General features: G+C 42.2%; 1 protein-coding gene across 2 annotated transcripts in view; it reads right to left on the bottom strand.

Annotated features, from left to right (window-relative positions):
• PRELID2 (PRELI domain containing 2) overlaps positions 1 to 19,028 on the bottom strand; it is a 106,923-nt gene that overhangs the window by 81,175 nt on the left and 6,720 nt on the right. Inside the window, exons 1-2 of one of the 2 annotated variants that reach the window (XM_033180781.1) lie at positions 13,305 to 13,513; positions 1,511 to 1,568 (exon numbers count right to left, since the gene is read on the bottom strand). In XM_033180781.1, coding sequence (XP_033036672.1) covers positions 1,511 to 1,568; positions 13,305 to 13,379 — 133 coding nt within the window. In that variant the 5' untranslated portion in view covers positions 13,380 to 13,513. Of the gene's footprint in view, positions 1 to 1,510; positions 1,569 to 13,304; positions 13,514 to 19,028 lie in introns of those variants that run through there. The other variant, XM_033180782.1, reaches the window with a different exon arrangement.

The following is a 19,028-nucleotide window of genomic DNA, read 5'->3' as shown; positions in this document are numbered from 1 at the left end:
GACTTAGCCATGCTGTTACAGGTTTTCTCAAAGCTCTGGCTATAGTAGTCCCAACCCTTGATGCAAAAACCCTGACTGCCCAGAAGCTGTTGATACAGTGCCAACCCCTCTGCCCACTGGCCCTCCCTTTGCCCATCTCATCCAGTGTTTGCTTCACACATACTCGAAATGGATTAGCCACTCCCAACGGCAAAGATGCCCCTGACAATGATAGAAATTATAATTAACATTTCAATTTAGAATATGCACAGTGTTCTCTCATTTGATCTTCATAACAACCTAAAAACAAGATTATTTTCCCATTTGACAGATGAAGAAACTGAGGCTCTAAAAAGTTAGGTCACCAAGGTAGCAATGAAATCAAGATTTGAAATCCAGTTTGTCTGATGACAAATAACAAGTTTCTCCCACACTGCAGGTACATGAGAAAACATTTTTAATATATCTATATGGTTATAAAAGTACAGAAAATGCATATACAAGCAAAAGGCAGTTATGTTTGCCAAGCACAGAGAGGGCTCCAGAGTCACACAATGAACAGTAGCATCTCATGATTCCTAAGAAGGCTAAAGGGCATGCTGGACCTAGGCCCCAGTGTCTCCAAAGCTTTGTACATTGACTATGTGCATTGTCACAGCCTCCTGCATTGCCCAGTTCTCAAGTTGAAACACTGACACTGATAATGGTTTTTGCTGGAGATAGGGATAACACAGAACAGAAGAGATTCCTATGCTCTAGACCAGGAATCAGTAAACATTTTCTGTGAAGAATCAGATGTTAAATAATTTAAGTTTTGTGGGCAATAAAGTCTCTGTGGCAACTGCTCAACTCTGCTGTTATAGTGAGGAAGCAGCCATAGATGACATGTAAACAAATGAGATTATCTTCCAATCAAACTTTATTTACTAAAACAGGCAGCACGAGCCATAGCTTGTCAACTCCTGATTTAGTCAATGCTAAACCACATTGCCAAGTAGTTGTGATTCCATAAGCAATCACTTTATGGTCACATCTCATATTTAATCATATGCATTTTGCTATCTACAAAATGATATGATAGGCTACAGCCATGTGACCTTGAGCAAGTCACTTAACTTCTCTGTATCTCAGTTTCTCCATGCATTAAATGAGTAGTCTAATACCTATCCCACACATTGTTCTGAAGATTAAATGAATTAATAAAAGTAAGAGTACCTGGCACATATTAAGGGCTCAAAAATGTTAGCGGTTGTAATTATATATAGCTCAGTGTTGTCAACAATTATTAGTTAGAAAGTGACAAAAAGCATCAGCAGGCCTTTTATTATCGTAAATCCTGGTGCTCTACCTGCCACACCTTTCTAAGTCACCTCAAATACAGAAATATACCTGTTTAACAACTAATAATGGAAAGGAACTGTAGGTGAACAATTTTTTAAAAAACCTAATAGGCCAAACACACACATACACACATCTTTACAAAAATCACTATCATTTAACGATCATACAAAAAACTGTACAGAGAACTTACCTCTTTTTTCCTCCGTGATTTTTACAGAGAGGACATTTTTATCCATGGGGTTGGGGTACTAAACAAAAACATATAAAAAAGAATTACCATTAATCTTCTACCAAGGTGAATTATTTAGTAGTAACCACAGCTGTTTACAGGACTAGTAAATATTTTCCAAGAAACTTCTAAACAAAGCCCAGTTTTGAATCATGGATCTTAATTTTATAACTTGGGCCTAGATAAGTGAGATGCTATCATCATCTCGACTTACATGAAATCTGGGGAAAACCTTTAGATCCAACCTAGCCCTGAGGGGGATGAGGTTAAGCTAATCAGTAAATAATAATAGTATTAATATTGAACCAGCCTGACATAAATCAAGAGTGTTCTTTGAGTTAGGCACTGTACTAAATGCTTTCCTTGTACAATCTTGTCTAAATCCAACAGCCTCTCTGTTATAACTGATTTATGTGATATCATCATCCCCATCTTTCAGATATGGAAACTGAATGAAGACTAGATTGCTTAGGGTCACCCAGCTGGCTCCTGGTGGAGCCAGGGAATTAAACCAAGCCTGTTTAATATAGAGTGGACCTCTTCACTATGGTCTAATATCATTGTCTGGTGGCTGGGTTAGCATCACAGTAGGATAATCATAGAAGTATGCTTTGCTAGGCACATAGTAAATGCTCAATAAATATTTATCATGCTGATTTAATTCCCCTGAAAAGCAATTTGGCTGTGACAAGGTTGATAATAGCCACTGCTTTTGTCTTAGGCAATTTACATACTTTAGATCCATTAGCTCAGTTAATTCACAAAACCATTCTATAAGGTGTTACTTTTTCCACTTCATATATGAAAAATAAGACCTAGATAAATTAAATAATTTGCTCAAATTGTCCAGCTAATGAATAGTGTATCTGGGGGTAACATAATGTACCCCCTGATACTTTCTGCCAGCCTACAAAGCCTGCCCACCAAACCTACCACTAAATCGCCTAAGAGTTAACCTAACACAATCCTTTCCATTACTCAGATGTGAAAAGAGAGACACTGGGAGCAGAAGTGACCTCCTGGAAGCCACAGGACAAGGTAGCTGCTGACCTGAGCCTACTAAGCCCCCATGGACTCTTTTCCCTGAGGTTTACCGATGTATCATGTGATCAAATCTGAAAAGAAAATTAGCAAGAAGTCTTATCCATGACATCACAAAGTGTTGAGCAGAAGGCAAGAGCAGCAGGCAGCCTGATGGGAGAAAGAAGAAAGGCCCCTCACTTTGCAAACTTGAGCTTTAAGTTTTCCGAACCCTAGGAAGTGAAACACAAAACTCTGACTGTGGGTCTCCACCCACAGCAAGTGTGTGTGTGTGTGTGTGTGTGTGTGTGTGTGTGAGAGAGAGAGAGATAGATTTATTAACAGATTTTTCAGGGAAAGGGGTTCATCATTTTAACACATTCTTAAAGATATCTATGACCCAAAAAGACAGTAGATTAGAACACAGGCTCTCTGAGGGCAGGAATACTGTCTATTTCAGTTACTCACTCCTATATCTCCACCAGCCAGCGTAATGCCTGGCACATAGAAAGCACTCAGTCAATATTTTCTGAATAAACAATTTGGAATATAAACCTCAATGACCTCAGGGATCAATTTGGAAAATGAGCCTGCCTTCAGTCAGAAACCAATCTATGAAGAGAGCAGTGGCTCAGCTTTTGGCAACCTCAATATCTCTTCATGTTCCATGTTGGTAAACTCTGTTATTCACACTTTCATCCTGGAAACTGCAATCTTGATAACTGATGAAAAACTTGGTTTTTAAAAATCTATTTATTTATGGCCGGGCACGGTGGCTCACGCTTGTAATCCCAGCCCTTTGGGAGGCCGAGGCTGGCGGATCACGAGGTCAGGAGATCGAGACCATCCTGGCTAACATGGTGAAACCCCGTCTCTACTAAAAAATACCAAAAATTAGCCGGGCACAGTGGCAGGCGCCTGTAGTCCTAGCTACTCAGGAGGCTGAGGCAGGAGAATGGCCTGAACCCAGGAGGTGGAGCTTGCAGTGAGCCAAGATTGTGCCATTGCACTCCAGCCTGGGCCACAGAGCAAGACTCCATCTCAAAAAAAAAGAAAAAAAAATCTATTTATTTATATATTCATTCATTCATTCATTTTAGCCCTAGGGGAAAAAAAATGCTTGGCTGGGCATGGAGGTTCATGCCTGTAATCCCAGCACTTTGGGAGGCTGAGGTGGGTGGATCACTTGAGGTTAGGAGTTTGAGACCAGCCTGCCCAAATAGTGAAACCCTGTCTCTACTAAAAATACAAAAATTAGCCAGATGTGGTGGTGCACACCTGTGGTCCCAGATACTCAGGAGGCTGAGACAGGAGAATTGCTTGAATCTGGGAGGCAGAGCTTGCAGTGAGCCGAGATCATGCCACTGCACTCCAGCCTGGGTGACAGAGTGAGACTCTGTCTCCAAAAAAAAAAAGCTTGGAACTACAATGATTGCTTTCTTGAAGTTCAGCCCTTCCAAGTTACATGCCCATGACAGAGGGTCAGGTTTAGATACTCTGCTCCTCAGCAAAGGAGACTTTCGCTTACATAGTACCCCTAAAGTAAGGGAGATATTTGAGACTCACACAGGTCCTCTGAATTGTGATTTTATGTGTGTAAATTGTAACATGTACACTAAAGTAAAATGGGCTTATCTCGTTTACTACAGTTCTAGCTTGTTCATTACATACCCATAAATATATACTAACTGAATATTATAAATTCACCATAAGTTGTAGGAAGATGACTCACCTAAACTGTAAAGGACATTGAAAATGTAATCACCAGGGAGACATGGTGATCAAATTTTGCAAGTTCTGATTACTTCACTAAGTTATCAGAGAAATTCTTAAACATTATAAACTCAAGTACTTCACACTTACATAATTTTTGGAGTTGAAAAGCCATGAGCCTCAAGTTTCCATAGAAGAATAGTAGAAGAAAGTAGGGGTTTCTTTGCAACAGCTAACTGCCGTATTATGAAAGGCACGTAGTTCAACCTCTTTAAACATTTACTGAACTGAGGCGCCCCCTACCTGGCGTTACTTGAAATGATCTGACGCCATCTCGTGGTAACTTGAATATTCACGTTTTAATTCATGAAAATTTACCAAAACTCCCATGAGAAAGAGTTGAAAGAGGGAAGGTTTCTCAGAGGTCAACACCAGAAACACTTACCTGAGAAGAAGACAGGAGGCAGGTGGCCAGGTTTTTCTGGACACCTTTTCAAGCACAATCCAGTATGATTGCAGAATTGATCAAGCTAAATCAGGATCACACCCATCAAAGACTCACCGAGCAGCTACCGTGTTTATGCAAGGTGCTATCCTAGAGAAGCCGCCATGCACATGATCTCATTCAGTCCTTCTCAAAGCATGGAAACCTATCAAGTATTAATGCTATAAATATAATAGTATAAAGCCTGCAGACAAGCAGGGTCACACTGGGATTCTTCAATCCCCATTTCATACTAGCGACTCTCATGAAAGCAACATCATATGAAGACACAGATATCTGCCAAAAGTCCTTGTCTTTCTTGATCTTGGCTCAAGTGATCACAAACTGCAGTGTGCATGAGAATGATCCCACAGGCTGCATACATATGCCATGTATGCTATACTACTTTATGGATGATTTAAGGGATTTTTAAAGGAATATTTGACTTCATTTTGCATATCCTTATAATTTTTACTTTCTTCACAGAATGTGTAAACTAACTCATTTTCCTTTCCCCAAGACATGAAGCTACTGCAAATACCATTGTATATATCATATGTATGTTACAGTCTAACAAGCGTAAAATGTAGACTTTCCTAAAGCTGTTGTATCTGCTTGCTTTATTTTTTACATATTAAAAGATAAGCCAAGAACTCCATAATATTGGGTGGGGGTAATAAGCATTAAAGCAAACACATACATATAAAAAGTAAGAGCCCAAGAAACTGAGTCCATCTAATTACAGAAATAATATTCAATATGTTTGTGGGAGAAGCTACATGAAGATATAACATTTAGCATTCATATTTGCTGAGGGAAAAAAAACCCATAAGCTTTCAGAAAGCCTACTCTTAAAAGAGTTATTAAAATATCAACTTTCCAAACAGCTCAGAAGCCAGTGCCTATTTTTTATAACATTTTCTCCCCCTCTCAGAAACAGTCAATGACATCCAAAGGAGTCACTGTCTACCAATTTTCAAATGAAGTTACCCGAGAGAGTACAAGGAAGCAGGTGAGTGACAGATCTCTCTGAAGAGTCCTGCAAAGAAGACCTACAGTCAGTCTGGTATATTAACATACCCGTGTTATAAGCATTAAGGGAATCTGTTATCTAGGCTGCTCCCAAACATGTACATGCAAAGAGATGGGGCTGCTGAAAAGAGATTTGGTGTTTAGCAGCAGAAAAACATCACCATGAGCTATGCCAAATTCCTTTTATGAGCTCCACACACCATAGTCTATCTCAGAAGAAAAGCAAAGTTGATTTTATACCAAGACGAGATCAAGGACAAGACATAATTAAGTTGAAAAGTATTTTGAATGGCTGTTCATTGGTCTTTCAATAGGATGATGAAATAGAAAGAACAAAGGGCAATGAGCCAAGACATGCAAACCACAACGCTGCCATCTGTGAGGCCAGGGTGATGAACCACCGGGTGACCATTCGAGGTCCTTCTGGCCAGGAAAAGCTATGATTCCAAACAAAGGCCAACCAATAGCACATCAGCCTCTTTCTTTCAAAAATGGCCCAATAATCAGCAATGGCATAGTGAAGGTTTTGAAAAGACAGTTTATCATTGTGACACAGGAAAATCCTCTTATCACAACATCAAATGTATGCATAAACCCAGTGCAGCTAAAGATATGCTACAAATAACTGCCCAGCACTCTTCAAAATCACCATGGTCTGGAAACGCAAGGAAAGACTGAGGAACTGTCCTACACTGCAGGAGACTGGCAGCTAAATGCACTATTGGGGCCTGAACTGAATCCTAGACAGGAAAAACAATATTAGTGGACAATTGGCAAAATCTAAATAGGGTCTATAGGTTAGTTAATAGCATTGTATCAGTGTTAATTTCCTGGTTTTAAAAAGTATACTGTGGTTCAGAGAAGCTGGAAAAAAGTATATGGGAATTATTTGTTTTGCCATATTGTTTTTGAAATGGTTTATAAGTCAAATTGTTTCTAAAGGAAAAGTTAAGAAATAAAAAACAAAATTAAAGACAGGCTGTTGGAAAATGGTGAATTTTAGAGCCCAAGAGATCTGAATTGGAATCTCATCTGTGAGAAGCTTGAACAAATCATTTTAATCTGCCCTAGTTTCTTCATCTATAAAATGAGAATAAATAATTACCTCAAAGAGTTGTTACAAGAATTAAAGGAAACAATTTAATTACAGTATAATACCTAGCACTGTGCAAGTAGAAAATAAATGTAGCTGGTTTTGCTACTAACAAATGAATCAACACTTTTGAAGACTTAAAAAGTTTCAAGACTTCGGTTTTTACCTTGCAATTTACTGTGGTATGGCATTAAATATATTGCTGCCATCTATCTGCAATCCAAAAATACTTAAACAATGATTTTTAAATGATTAGAAGATAATATATCTGATTTTCCTAGACTAATAAAAAAAACTCACAAGCGCATACTTTACCAGTTCAGAATTTGTGTAAGATACAAGGCCTCCCTGACACTTCACTCCACACTAGCATTAGGGAAAGGGCTGCACCAGAGAAGTGAGAGTACAAGAGAGAGTATTTACTTGGTTTTTAAAAGGCAACTGTTTCTAAATAGTTTAAATGCTTTCATGGATTTATAGTTAAAATAGACATCTAGCCCCATACTATAATGTAATGTCTGCCATGTGCCCCCGAGAAAGCCTTTATCATGAAAACTACTATATCCTCCTCTGTCCCTTTTGACAGTGAACTCCTTGAAGACAGGTCCATGTACTTAGAGAGTGAAAAAATTCTTTTTTTTTTTTTTTTTTTTGAGACTGGGTCTCATTTTGTCACCCAGGCTGGAGTGTAGTGGTGATGCAATTACAGCTCACTGCAACCTCTGCCTCCCGGCTCAAGTGATCCTCCTACCTCAGCCTCCTGAGTACCTAGGACTACAGGTGTGTGCCACCATGTGCGGCTAATTTTGGTAGGGGCGGGTGTTGTTTGTTTCTGTGTCTGTGTGGTTTGGAGTGTTGTTGTTGTTGTTGTTGTTAGAGATGGGGTTTTTGCCCTGTTGCCCAGGCTGGTCTTGAACTCCTGGGCTCAATTGATCAACCCACCTCGGCCTTGCAAAGCGCTGGGATTATAGGCATGAGCCACCATGCCTGGCCAATATCTTCTATCTTTTATACGCTGATTAAGCAGCAATCTCCACTAGATAAGTTTCTAAGTATACTTTACAATTATTCAGATGGCATTTAGAAAATATTCCTAATTCAAATGTGTACCTTTATTCACACTCACTCTCCCCTTTATTACTCTAAGTTAGTAAAGATTTCTGAGGCCACTTCTCTCAGCTTTTTATTTTCAGGCTCATGAAATCAATGCAACAAATTGTTGTTGTTGTTGTTGTTGTTGTTGTTATCATTATTCAACAAGTACTTTAAAAGAGCCCACTGAGTGCTGAAATTAAGCTAGCTATGTTACATGCAACTGTATGCATTATCCAATTTAATCTCTCCAACAACTCCAGAAGATAGTGATTATTATTCTCATTTTGTAGATGAGGAAATCGAGGCATAGAAAAATGAAATGACCTGTCCAAGTTCACAGGGCTAACAGCGCTCCATCCCTGTCTTCCCCACCCCATCCGATGTCAGAGCCCACATTCTGCACATCTGCACCATTCCCCTTTACATCATGCCTAATCTTCTAGTGGAACTGAGGACAGGAAGATAAAAGTGAAGAAAGATTAGTACAGCATGTGACAAAAGATAAATAATCATTATGTTAAACTAGGCCTATGGTTTATCAAATCATTTACTTTAGAAATGCAGGTTCACCCCCAAATATTTCTGGAGCTTTGCAAGGAGATATGTTCCACACATGTAAGTGTCAGATTTGCAAGGGAGAAAAGATAGGATCAGAAATGGAAACATTATTAATTACCCAATCAACTTTCTACTCTAAATGGAAATAGCCATTCATAAATCCCCTTTATGAGCTTAAGAGTAAACATTCAAACCATTTTGTTCAGCACACCAGGCTCCCAGCCAAAATAAATAACACCCAGGGTCATTCTGTTGAAGCAAAGAAATTATTAATATTTTAATCTGTCCATTTTATTACAGTACTAAAAGTAAGGACATGTTTCTGAATCCCATACTGACTTCAATCTAAAATTGCATAGGGCTAATCCGCAAAAGAGTTATTTCATTCATTCATTCAACAAGGATTTGCTGAGTACCTACTATGTTCCAGGATCTCTTCGGGTACTTGGGATACATCAGAAACAAATGACAAAAATCACCACCTATGAAGGTGATACTCTATTCACTATGACTCTTGACCACAGCATAAAAAGAAAATCAACCTTGCAAAGGTAAGAAAAATCTTTACTTCTCTGGCCTCATTTAGATATAAACAAGAAAACCCAGTCGATATAATGGCTCTCTGGATCCTTTTTAATGACTTTAAGTTTCAGGCAGATGAAATTTAAGAAGTTCTCTGAATCCAGGTCATGAAAGGCAAGCCCATTAGAAAGGTCTAAGTGAGATTCCAAAGAAGACCTATTTTCCACACTGCTACATTTGTCTATGCAACTTTGTGTTCTCTTTGTAGATGATTTTAAGTAAAAGGAAGGAAACAGTGGTAAGTTATGAGAGCTAGAAAGCTAAGAGTCGGCTGGGCGCGGTGGCTCAAGCCTGTAATCCCAGCACTTTGGGAGGCCGAGACAGGCAGATCATGAGGTCAGGAGATCGAGATCATCCTGGCTAACACGGTGAAACCCTGTCCAGCTTATGGACTGGACCCCTAAAAGATGGCTTTTCTAATTTGGACAAGGACACAGTATAGGATGGTGAAAACTGTTTTCCATGGCCACCCAACCTAACAGTGAAAGCATAATGATCAGGATCCAGGTCTACTGAATTCCAGTTCATGGCTTTGAATAACATAAGGGGAAAATTCACCCAGCAAATGGATTTACTGACATCTTATAAATAGCTACGTAGCTCCTTCCAAGAAACCTCTGAAGGATTCCTTTATGAATGAATAGAAAGAAAGGAAGTACAGTGACATGCATGGTGTTAACACTGTTCCATCACTAGACCTTTAGTCTCCAAATGTTTGTCTCTTGTTTTCCCAGTTCCGCCTTCCATTTCCCAGTTCTGATATTCCCAGTTCTGCCTTTCTCAGTTCCGCCTTTCCCAGTTCTTCCCTTCCATAGTTCTTGTTCACTATGTACCAGGTACTCTGCTAAATATTTTATAAGAATTACAACAGGTTCTAACTGAATATAGCTATATAAGTGACCTCAGCTATACCACACAGCACACAAAAACCAACCACATGAGCTTAGTCAACTCACAGAATTGTGAAAATTAAAAGCCTGTCGTTGGTTTAAGTCATTAAATTTTGGAGTGGTTTGTTACATACCAATAGATAACTTAAACATTCTGTGTTCTCACCCTAACATACATCCAAGTTATATCTTTATATCAGGGACAACAGATCCACACAGCTAAGCAAACTCTGAGAGAAGACTGTGAACAAAATAAAACAGATTGAGCACAGCAAAGTTTTTTGGGCTTTTTTGTTTGTTTTTGTTTTTGAGACGAAGTCTCGCTCTGTCACCCAGGCTGGAGTGCAATGGTGTGATCTCGGCTCACTGCGACCTCTGCCTCCTGGGTTCAAGTGATTCTCATCTTAGCCTCCCGAGTAGCTGGGATTACAGGCATAGGCCACCACACCTGGCTAATTTTTTGTATTTTTGCTAGAGATGGGGTTTCACCATGTTAGCCAGGCTGGTCTTGAACTCCTGACTTCAAGTGATCCACCAGCCTCAGCCTCCCAAAGTGCTGGGATTATAGGCGTGAGCTGCCGCGTCCAGCCAGCAAAGTTGATTCTGAAACACTGTATTCCCTCAATGATCGTTGGAAGTGCCTATTATATGCAATGCAGCAGAGCCTGGTGACTAAGGGTGTGAGTTTTGGATCCATGTGTTAAAATACTGGCTGTCCTACCTGCTAGCTGTAGGAACTTAAGGAAGACACTTCTCTGGTCCTCAGTTTCTCTATATTGTAAAATGGAAATTAATCATAACTACTTCCTGAGGGTGTTGGCAGCAGTAAACATGATAGAGTATGAAAAGCACACATGAGCGCACATAGACACGCACACCACACCACACCACACCACACACCACACACCCAGTCTTCCTAGGAAACTTCTATTCATGCTTCAGCCATCATTTCACAAGTGCCACTTCTTCAGGGAAGCCTTTCCTAAAAATCATCCTGTCTGACTTCAGCAGGCCTCCCTGCTATATTTGAGCACCATGTATTTTCCTTTTATAAGTACACAGCATCAATTTGAATTTTGTGTTCATTTGCTCATCATTTATTTATGTTAATCTCACCCACTACACACCATCAGTTCCATGAGAACAGGGTCTGTGGTGACCTCCCACATTTTTCTAGCACCTAGCACAAAGCTTGGCACACAGAAGTTAAGTATCTATTCAACAAAAGAAAAGCATTTTCCAAAAGCTGACAATGCACCAAGACCTCCGTAAATGAGAACTTGGCATTGTGTTATGTGCTTCTGCAGGAGTGAGTCTCGCCTTTAAAAACCTGAGAGTCTAATGGGAAACACAACACGTACAGAAGTCACCATCTGACACTGCAGAAGGTCAGCAAGGCCTGGACAGAGTGCCCTGAGAGTTCTGAGAAGGTGGAGATCGACTAACTCTTGATGATGACAATCCAAAAAGACTTTACAAAGGAGCAGTGGCATAAGAATACCCAGACTCCAAAGTGCCAGTCCTAACAAAAAAATTGGGTGTTGGCTGTTACTTTTGGTCCAGAAGCCTGGCCTAAGGCAAAGTCTACAAAAGATCTGTAAATCACTCCTTCATTCATTTGTTCATTGATCAGGTTTTTATTAAATACCTAGTAGGTGCTAGGCACTAGTCTAGACACTGAAAATCAATGAACCTATCAGCAAGCTGACATTCCTTCTAAAGAGGCCCCCTATAGCAAAAAAATGTTAACCAGTGTCCTCCTTATTCCTCTGTGACCAGGGCTACTGTGTCACCTCCTCTAATGGAGGCTATGCCTTATCATTTAACAAATGACCTTCATCTTCCCAGCATCTCCCTTAGTTTGGCTTCCGGGTTCCATACGGAGTTCAATGTCCCATGGCTGCTAACCAAGGCAAACTGCAATTGTTGCAAATCTTGCTTAAGAAAGTGAAAACTGAAGGGGACCTTAAAAGATCTTCTGGTACAACTCCTCATCTTATAGATGTGGAAACTAAGGCCTAGAGAAAAGACCCTCGGCCAAGGTCACCCAGAGAACTAACCACACATAGAACCACACCAGAGTCCAGGAGTCCCACTTCCCAGGCCTGGGCCCTTTCGATTTCTCAAAGACATTTTCCATTTTCCTATTATCAGGACCCACAATCCTAGAAACAGTCTTTACAATTCAGGGCCACTCAATATTGAGGAAGAGTTCATTACTTGTACTGAAATCAGTTGTAGTAATACAAACAACAATAACATTTTAGAGCCCTAACTAAACATCAGTAGCAGTGAGAAAAAGAAAAATAGCTCAGAGCAGATTGTGTGAGTTACAGTGAAATACGCAAAATCGATCAAGCCCAGAGAGACAAGAGTATAGGACTTCAGTGGTCCCCTCCTCACCCAACCTATTCCTGCGAGCAACCTATTCTTGCGAGCCCAATTTTGTTCCTGACCAGTTAGATGCCTTACCCATTATCTTCCAGTTCCTAGAATTTGTGATACAAAGAACGATGTACAGCCAATCAATAGTTTATATTATTTTAATATAAATTCTTGGTATACAACTTAGGAACCGCTTCTTATTCTCCTTTAAAAACCCACTTTCTACTTCTGCTCATCAGAATGTGTACTCAGGGCACCTTCACTCCCAGGATGCAGTCCTCAAACTTGGCTCAAACAAACTCTCTTTTTATATTGATTTTGCTTCAGTTTCTTCATTTAGGTCATAGCTGTGATAAGCACTTGACATAAGTTACCTCATTTGGATCCTCACAACAATTCTATGGGTCGGTACTATTATTTTCCCCACTTTACAGATTAGCAAACTAAGGCACAGAGAGAGTAAGCAACCTGCACGAAGTCCCACAGCTGTTTAATAAGGGGAAGTGGAGAGGCGGCAGAACGATCATGCTGAGTAAACCAGGATAACTGCCCAATGGCCTTCCCTCGCTTTTAAGGGGTCAGTGATGAACGGGAAAGCTCCACACGTCGGTCATCTGCAACTCCACGAAGTTCGCGAGCTGGCATTCCCCGAGGCTCTTCCTGAAAGGAAAGCCTCTTCTTTCAGCTGGGGCAGGTGTGAACGTGATGCCAAGCACGGCGCCTTTTCCCGCTCCCTGTAAGGGGAGTTTTCGAGGAAATCCCTCTCGACCCACACATCCCTGAAGCAAAGCCCGCAGCTGCAGAGAGAGACGGACGATGCCAGCTTCCGCGTGGATCGAGGAGAGGAGAGGGGGCAAGCAGCGGAGGCAGCGCGGGATCCGGAGGGTGGAAGCGGAGCGGTACCTTTCGGAGAAAGCTGGCGACCACCTGCTCGAAGGGGTACTTGTACACCTGGTGCACGTCCACTGAGACCCCCATCCCCGCGCTCCGCGGGCCCCGCGCACCGGCCACGCCTCCACGAGCGCAGAGCAGCCCAAGGCTCAGCCGAGGCCCGCAGGCGCCCACACTCTGACAGCCACATGGGCGTGGCCTTTTTCCTCCGCTTTTCAAAGTTTCGAAACTTTATTGGCCACTCGGAGAAACGCGCAGTGGGCCACGCCCACGCCCCCACGGCCAGAGTCGGGGAGGAGGGTGTTGCAGAGCGCTGGAGCGCGCCCAGAGCACCTAGGGCGCCGCGGTCTCCACGCTGGCGGCGCCAGAGCGGCCCTGGTACCCTCCCGCGGCCGTGCCTGCCGAAAGAAGCTTCTCTGCCTGGAAGCCATCACGCCCCGCCCCAGGAAACCTGGACCTTGGGCTTGTGCATTTATGGTATCACCGCCTGGAGTCACAGAATAAGCCGTGGTTGGCAGCACGGGAAAATATGAATAAGGAAGGTCTGGTGTGACAAAGGCCAGCATTACTCACGCCACCAGGCAGCTGCCTCTGGGGCTTGGGATTGGGCCTTGTGTAAGGTCAAGATTGCCTCGGGAATAAGAACCTCGTTTTAGTGCATCCAACCCTGCAGTTAAGTTCCTTTGCTCGCTGAGGTTAAACACCACGGAGCAGGGAACTAGAGGATACAAAAGAGTTGCGAGTATTATTCTTTACTGCAACGCACAGATGTTAGGAGAACCAGCACGTTCATCCGTGTATTCAGCACTGTTCTGAGGCCTCCTATGCCCCAGCGCTGTGGTGGGCACTGCGGATTCCGCCGGGAGGAAACACCAGCCCGGCTGATGAGCCGGCTGATTTCACACCCAATCAACAAGCTGGGAAAATAAACACAATAATCGGTTAAAGTGACACGGGCGCGGGCGTGATTTTAGAGAGGATGATTATGGAGGGTCTCCCAGGTGATGACTTTTACGATTTTGCCATCTCTCTCGCCCCCGCTGTACACAGTCACACTGGTCTGGCAAAACCCTAGCCTTGTGTAAATCTAGCTCTTCTCTGACTGTCTCTACCCAAGCCACCAGAAGGGCCTTGAGGAAAATACACACCCACTGTTGACAGGCATCTTTTAAATTCATAATCACTAACCCTATGGCGCCTTTTAATGGTGCCAAATACACTATGAAAGTACTGAATTTCTGGCCGGGCGCGGTGACTCACGCCTGTAATCCCAGCACTTTGGAAGGCCAAGGTGGGCGGATCACCTGAGGTCCGGAGTTCGAGACCAGCCTGGCCAACATGGTGAAACCCCGTCTCTCCTAAAAATACAAAAATTAGCTGGGCGTGGTGGCGGGTGCCTGTAGTCCCAGCTACACGGGAGGCTGAGGCAGGAGAATCGCTTGAACCAGGGAGACGGAGGTTGCAGTGAGCAGAGATTGCCCATTGCACTCCAGCCTGGGCGACAAGAGCAAGATTCCATCTCAAAAAAAAGAAAAAGAAAAAAGAAAGAAAGTACTGAATTTCTCTAATCCACTTACTCTCCCACGTTCCTCTCACACCTCTCACAGCTTTGTTGCCAGTCTTATACTCCAGTCATTACCTTACTTCCACTTTCACTTAGTCAGTAGGTCACATTGCTCTGCCACCTCTCTACCAACCAGACCAAATGCCCTGCCTTCCCTCTTGTTCCTGTGGGTGAACTGTCAGCACTTTGTTTTAGCACCAGCGTCTCCATTTGTCCACTGAATCCTGAGGTGAGCTGAAAAATGTTTGACAAACAGTTCTCCTTTAAAGTATAAATCAAGCAAGGCCCTGATTTCCAAAGGTTGCTGATTCCTGTAGTGTAAATACTCCTACCATGTTTAAAGATGCCAACTCGATGTCACTAAACACAAGTTGGGGATTTAGCAACATGGAGTTTAGTGAGGAGTGGGAGTTGGGGAGGGAAGCACAGAAGCACACCATCACATGGTATTTTCACCACCCACATACAACAACCATAAAGAACCAAGAACATAGATAATGGAAAAATGTAGTAGGAAGGGATGTTTTCAATGTTTATTACTCTTTGGCCAGGCTCCTATGGTTCCTGCCTGTAACCTCAGCACTTTGGGAGGTCAAGGCAGAAAGATCACTTGAGGCCAAGAGTTTGAGACCAGTGTGGGCAACATAGTGAAACTCCATCTCTACAAAAAATAAAATAAAAAATAAAAAATTAGTCAGGTGTGGTGGCGCACACCTGTCGCTAAGGCCAGAGGATCTATTAAATCTAGGAGTTCAAGGCTGTAGTGAACTATGATCGTGCCATGCACTCCAGCCTGGGCCACAGAGTGAGACCCATCTCAAAGAAATAAATATTTATTAATTTTTATATGTAATTTATGTGATTGTAAATTTGTATGCTTTAATAATAGCTGTGTTGAATGGCCAGCTCTAGTACATCACTAAAAGTTCCTGTCCTCCTTCTTGTTCAAGGCCGTCGCTCTAGCAATATCTCCCTTTCTGCATCATCAGCTTTGTCTCTAGTGGGCCATTCCAGCCAGCACAAGTACACTGTAATTTCTTCCATTAAAAAGAAAAAAAAAAAAAACCACTTTTAACCCTCTTAACCCCCTATCTTCCCTATCTTCCTCCAGCTGTATTCCAAGTCTCTGCTCCACTGATGCTTCTCAAAAGAGCTGCCTATAATGTCTTGAGTCCATTCCAATCAGTATTTGCCCCCACCACTTCACTGAAACTACTGTTGTCAAGGTCACCAATGACCCAATTGCTAAATCCAATAATTAATTCTTAATCCCCACCTTACTAAGCCTGTAGGCAGCATTTCCTTGAAATACAGAGGGAGGAGTGGAGAGGAGAATGAGATGCAGACGCTCTTACATGTGTTGGATGCATGTTGAAAAGTCACTCCACTATATCACCAATCCCTCCTTACGGGAAAACAAAAAGCAGTCTTCCAGGGAGACTACACAGGCCCACAAAGGAGAGTTCAATTATCTGCAGAGTTTATGGTATTTTGTATCTGCCTTTTTTACCAGAGTAGCTGGAGACCAGATGTGACATACAAACCCCCTGCTAGCGTGGGTCCTGGGCCCTGTATCCTCAATCCACTCTGACCATCAGTTTCTCCCAGAGTGTATCTTTAAGCAGGACTTAATCTCCTGATTAAGTAACCATGAAAGGCCAACGGTGTGTCCTGAAAGATTAAAGGCCCCACCACCTGCTACCTCAACTTGGGGCTGGTTGGCTGAGTGACTTGTGTAAGAACAAACGCGACCTGCCCATTCCAAGGACGTTGGGGCTTTCTGAAACGTGTGCCAGACTTGACAACATGAGCTTATAATCTTGTAGCTCTGAATCACAGCCGGTTTGCACAACAGTAATCTTACTTTCTGGGTCCTCTGAGGGAGAGAGAAGAAACTGTGAAACAAATTTCCATTGCTTTGAAATTGCTTGGCTTAACTGGGCAGGGACTTGAGGATGGAAATTTGCCAACAGACCTTAGAGGTTCATGACTTTATTTGGTCTTTAAGATACCAAATATCTTACTAAAGAGCTTTTGTAAGATATCAAATACCTTTTGTATCTTCAAAGGGAGGCACAAGAGTTTAAACATGGTAGACATCCAATACATTCAGGTTGAACGAATGAATGAATGATTGTAAATGCTGCAAGATTTAAGTGACACAGAACTCCAGCCCTGACCCTGTCTCTCTGCTTTTCTCACCTTCTTCATGTTGGTTCCGTTCCCACTTCTGACCATCCTGACCATCTCTCTATCAATGATTTTTTGTATCCAGTCTTATCTGTATATGTAAACACCTCACTGTTACTGTGACGTTCTCAATACTGGAGGAACTGTATATATTATTCACTCCTCTCTATCCAGTGCCTAGTAAAATGCCTGACACCTAGTATATGTTGAAAAAACTCATGAATGTACTTAATATACAATATGACCTTGAACAAAATCCTTCCTACCCCTGAAGCTCAGTTTTTCCACCAACGAAAACTGAAATGCAGAGGCAGAAACTGAGTGGGCCAAGACTGTCTCTAAAATCCAGCAACCTTACATTTGAGATGTGGGCTAGAGACACAAGCCAAGGCAGGGAACAGGGATATAGTTATTGAAACCAGGGTACAGAATGAGAATTTGCAAGGAAAACAAAGCAAAATCTCAGAATAGATTCAAATATGTAAAATATCATATATGATAAGTAAGTATGGATACTAAGGAGAAAAAATAAACTGGAGAAGAAGGATGAGAAGTGATGGCAGGGTAAGGGAGAGAGGAGCAGGGTTTAATTTTTTTGAAAGAGCTAAGGAAGACCTCTCTGAGAAAATTACATTAAAGCAGAAAAGTTGAAAGAAGAGGAGAAGCAAGTCATGCTCGTATTTGGAAGAGGATCATTCTGGGTAGAAGGAACGGCAGGTTCTAAGACCCTGAAACAGGCATTCTCCTGATACATTTCAGAACTGCAAGGAGGCCAGTATGGCTGTTGCAGAGTTCCTGAGATATAAGATCAGAAAACATGGATCTAGGTCACATAGGGTCCTCCAGGCCATGGTAAAGATGTTGGCTTTATCTGTATGAGATGGGATTAAGAGTTCTGAGCAGAGGAGAGACATGATCTCAACTCTATATTTTAACAGAATCCCTCTGGCTACTTACAGTTTGGAGAAGTGAATATGGGGAGGCAAAGCGAAGAAAAAGACCAATTAAGAGGTATGATATTTTACATATATATATATGTAAAATTTCCTCCCCAACTCCCACTCCTCACTAAACTCCACTCTTCCCTCTGTATATAAATATAGATTCATGGTTCCCGGCTCATAACTCCCATAGCCCTTGCTACAGTCTTTTGCTATAATGTTGGGGGCACTTTAGGCCTCAGAAGCAGGCTTTTCTCTCTCTGACCTTCTTCTGACTTCCCTTCACCTGCCCAAGGCAGGACTCTAATCTTTCCTGGCTTTTCTGATTGATTTCTCATTCCAGAGAGCATCCTGCCTCATACCCTGCATGAAGAAATACTGCACGGGAAGGCCACGAAGAATCTAGACAGATGGGCCTTACTAGGTTTCCTGACTCAGTCTGTTAGTATTAGATCATACCCATTTTTAGCTAATCATATTTCTACCTGGTTGTCTTCAATCATGTCTATCCAATGGAGTCTTGCTAAGAGACCCAAAAGAACAGGGTTCAGAGAGCTCCCAGCTAGTCAAACATATGGAGATTTCTGGAGGATGGTGCACCCAGGGAGAGCATGGAAGCTCCACGCCTCTTCCCCGATACCTTGTCCTATACATCTCTTCAGCTACATCCTTTGCACTATCCTTTATAATAAACCGGTAAATGAAAGTAAGTGTTTCCCTGAGTTCTATGAGCTGCTCTAGTAAATTAATTGAATCCAAAGAGAGGGTCATGGGAAGCCCATCTTGAAGTGGGTGAGTCAGAAGTTCTGGAGGTCAGGACTTGCAACTAGCATCTGAATGGGGACGGTGGGGACAGTGGAGTGATCTTGTGGGACTGGGTCCTCAACTTGTGGGATCTGAACTGTCTCCAGGTAGTGTCAGGATTGAATTGGAGGACACCTAGCTGGTGTCCACTGCAGACATGAGTGCTTGCTTGCTGTGTGGGGAGAAACCACACACACATTTGTATGTGTGTTGGCAAACCTTAGAAGTTCATGACCT

This window comes from Trachypithecus francoisi, unplaced genomic scaffold (assembly GCF_009764315.1).
Source record: "Trachypithecus francoisi isolate TF-2019V2 unplaced genomic scaffold, Tfra_2.0 Lachesis_group2, whole genome shotgun sequence".
Classification (NCBI taxonomy): domain Eukaryota; kingdom Metazoa; phylum Chordata; class Mammalia; order Primates; family Cercopithecidae; genus Trachypithecus; species Trachypithecus francoisi.
This window is presented reverse-complemented; position numbering and strand designations above follow the sequence as displayed.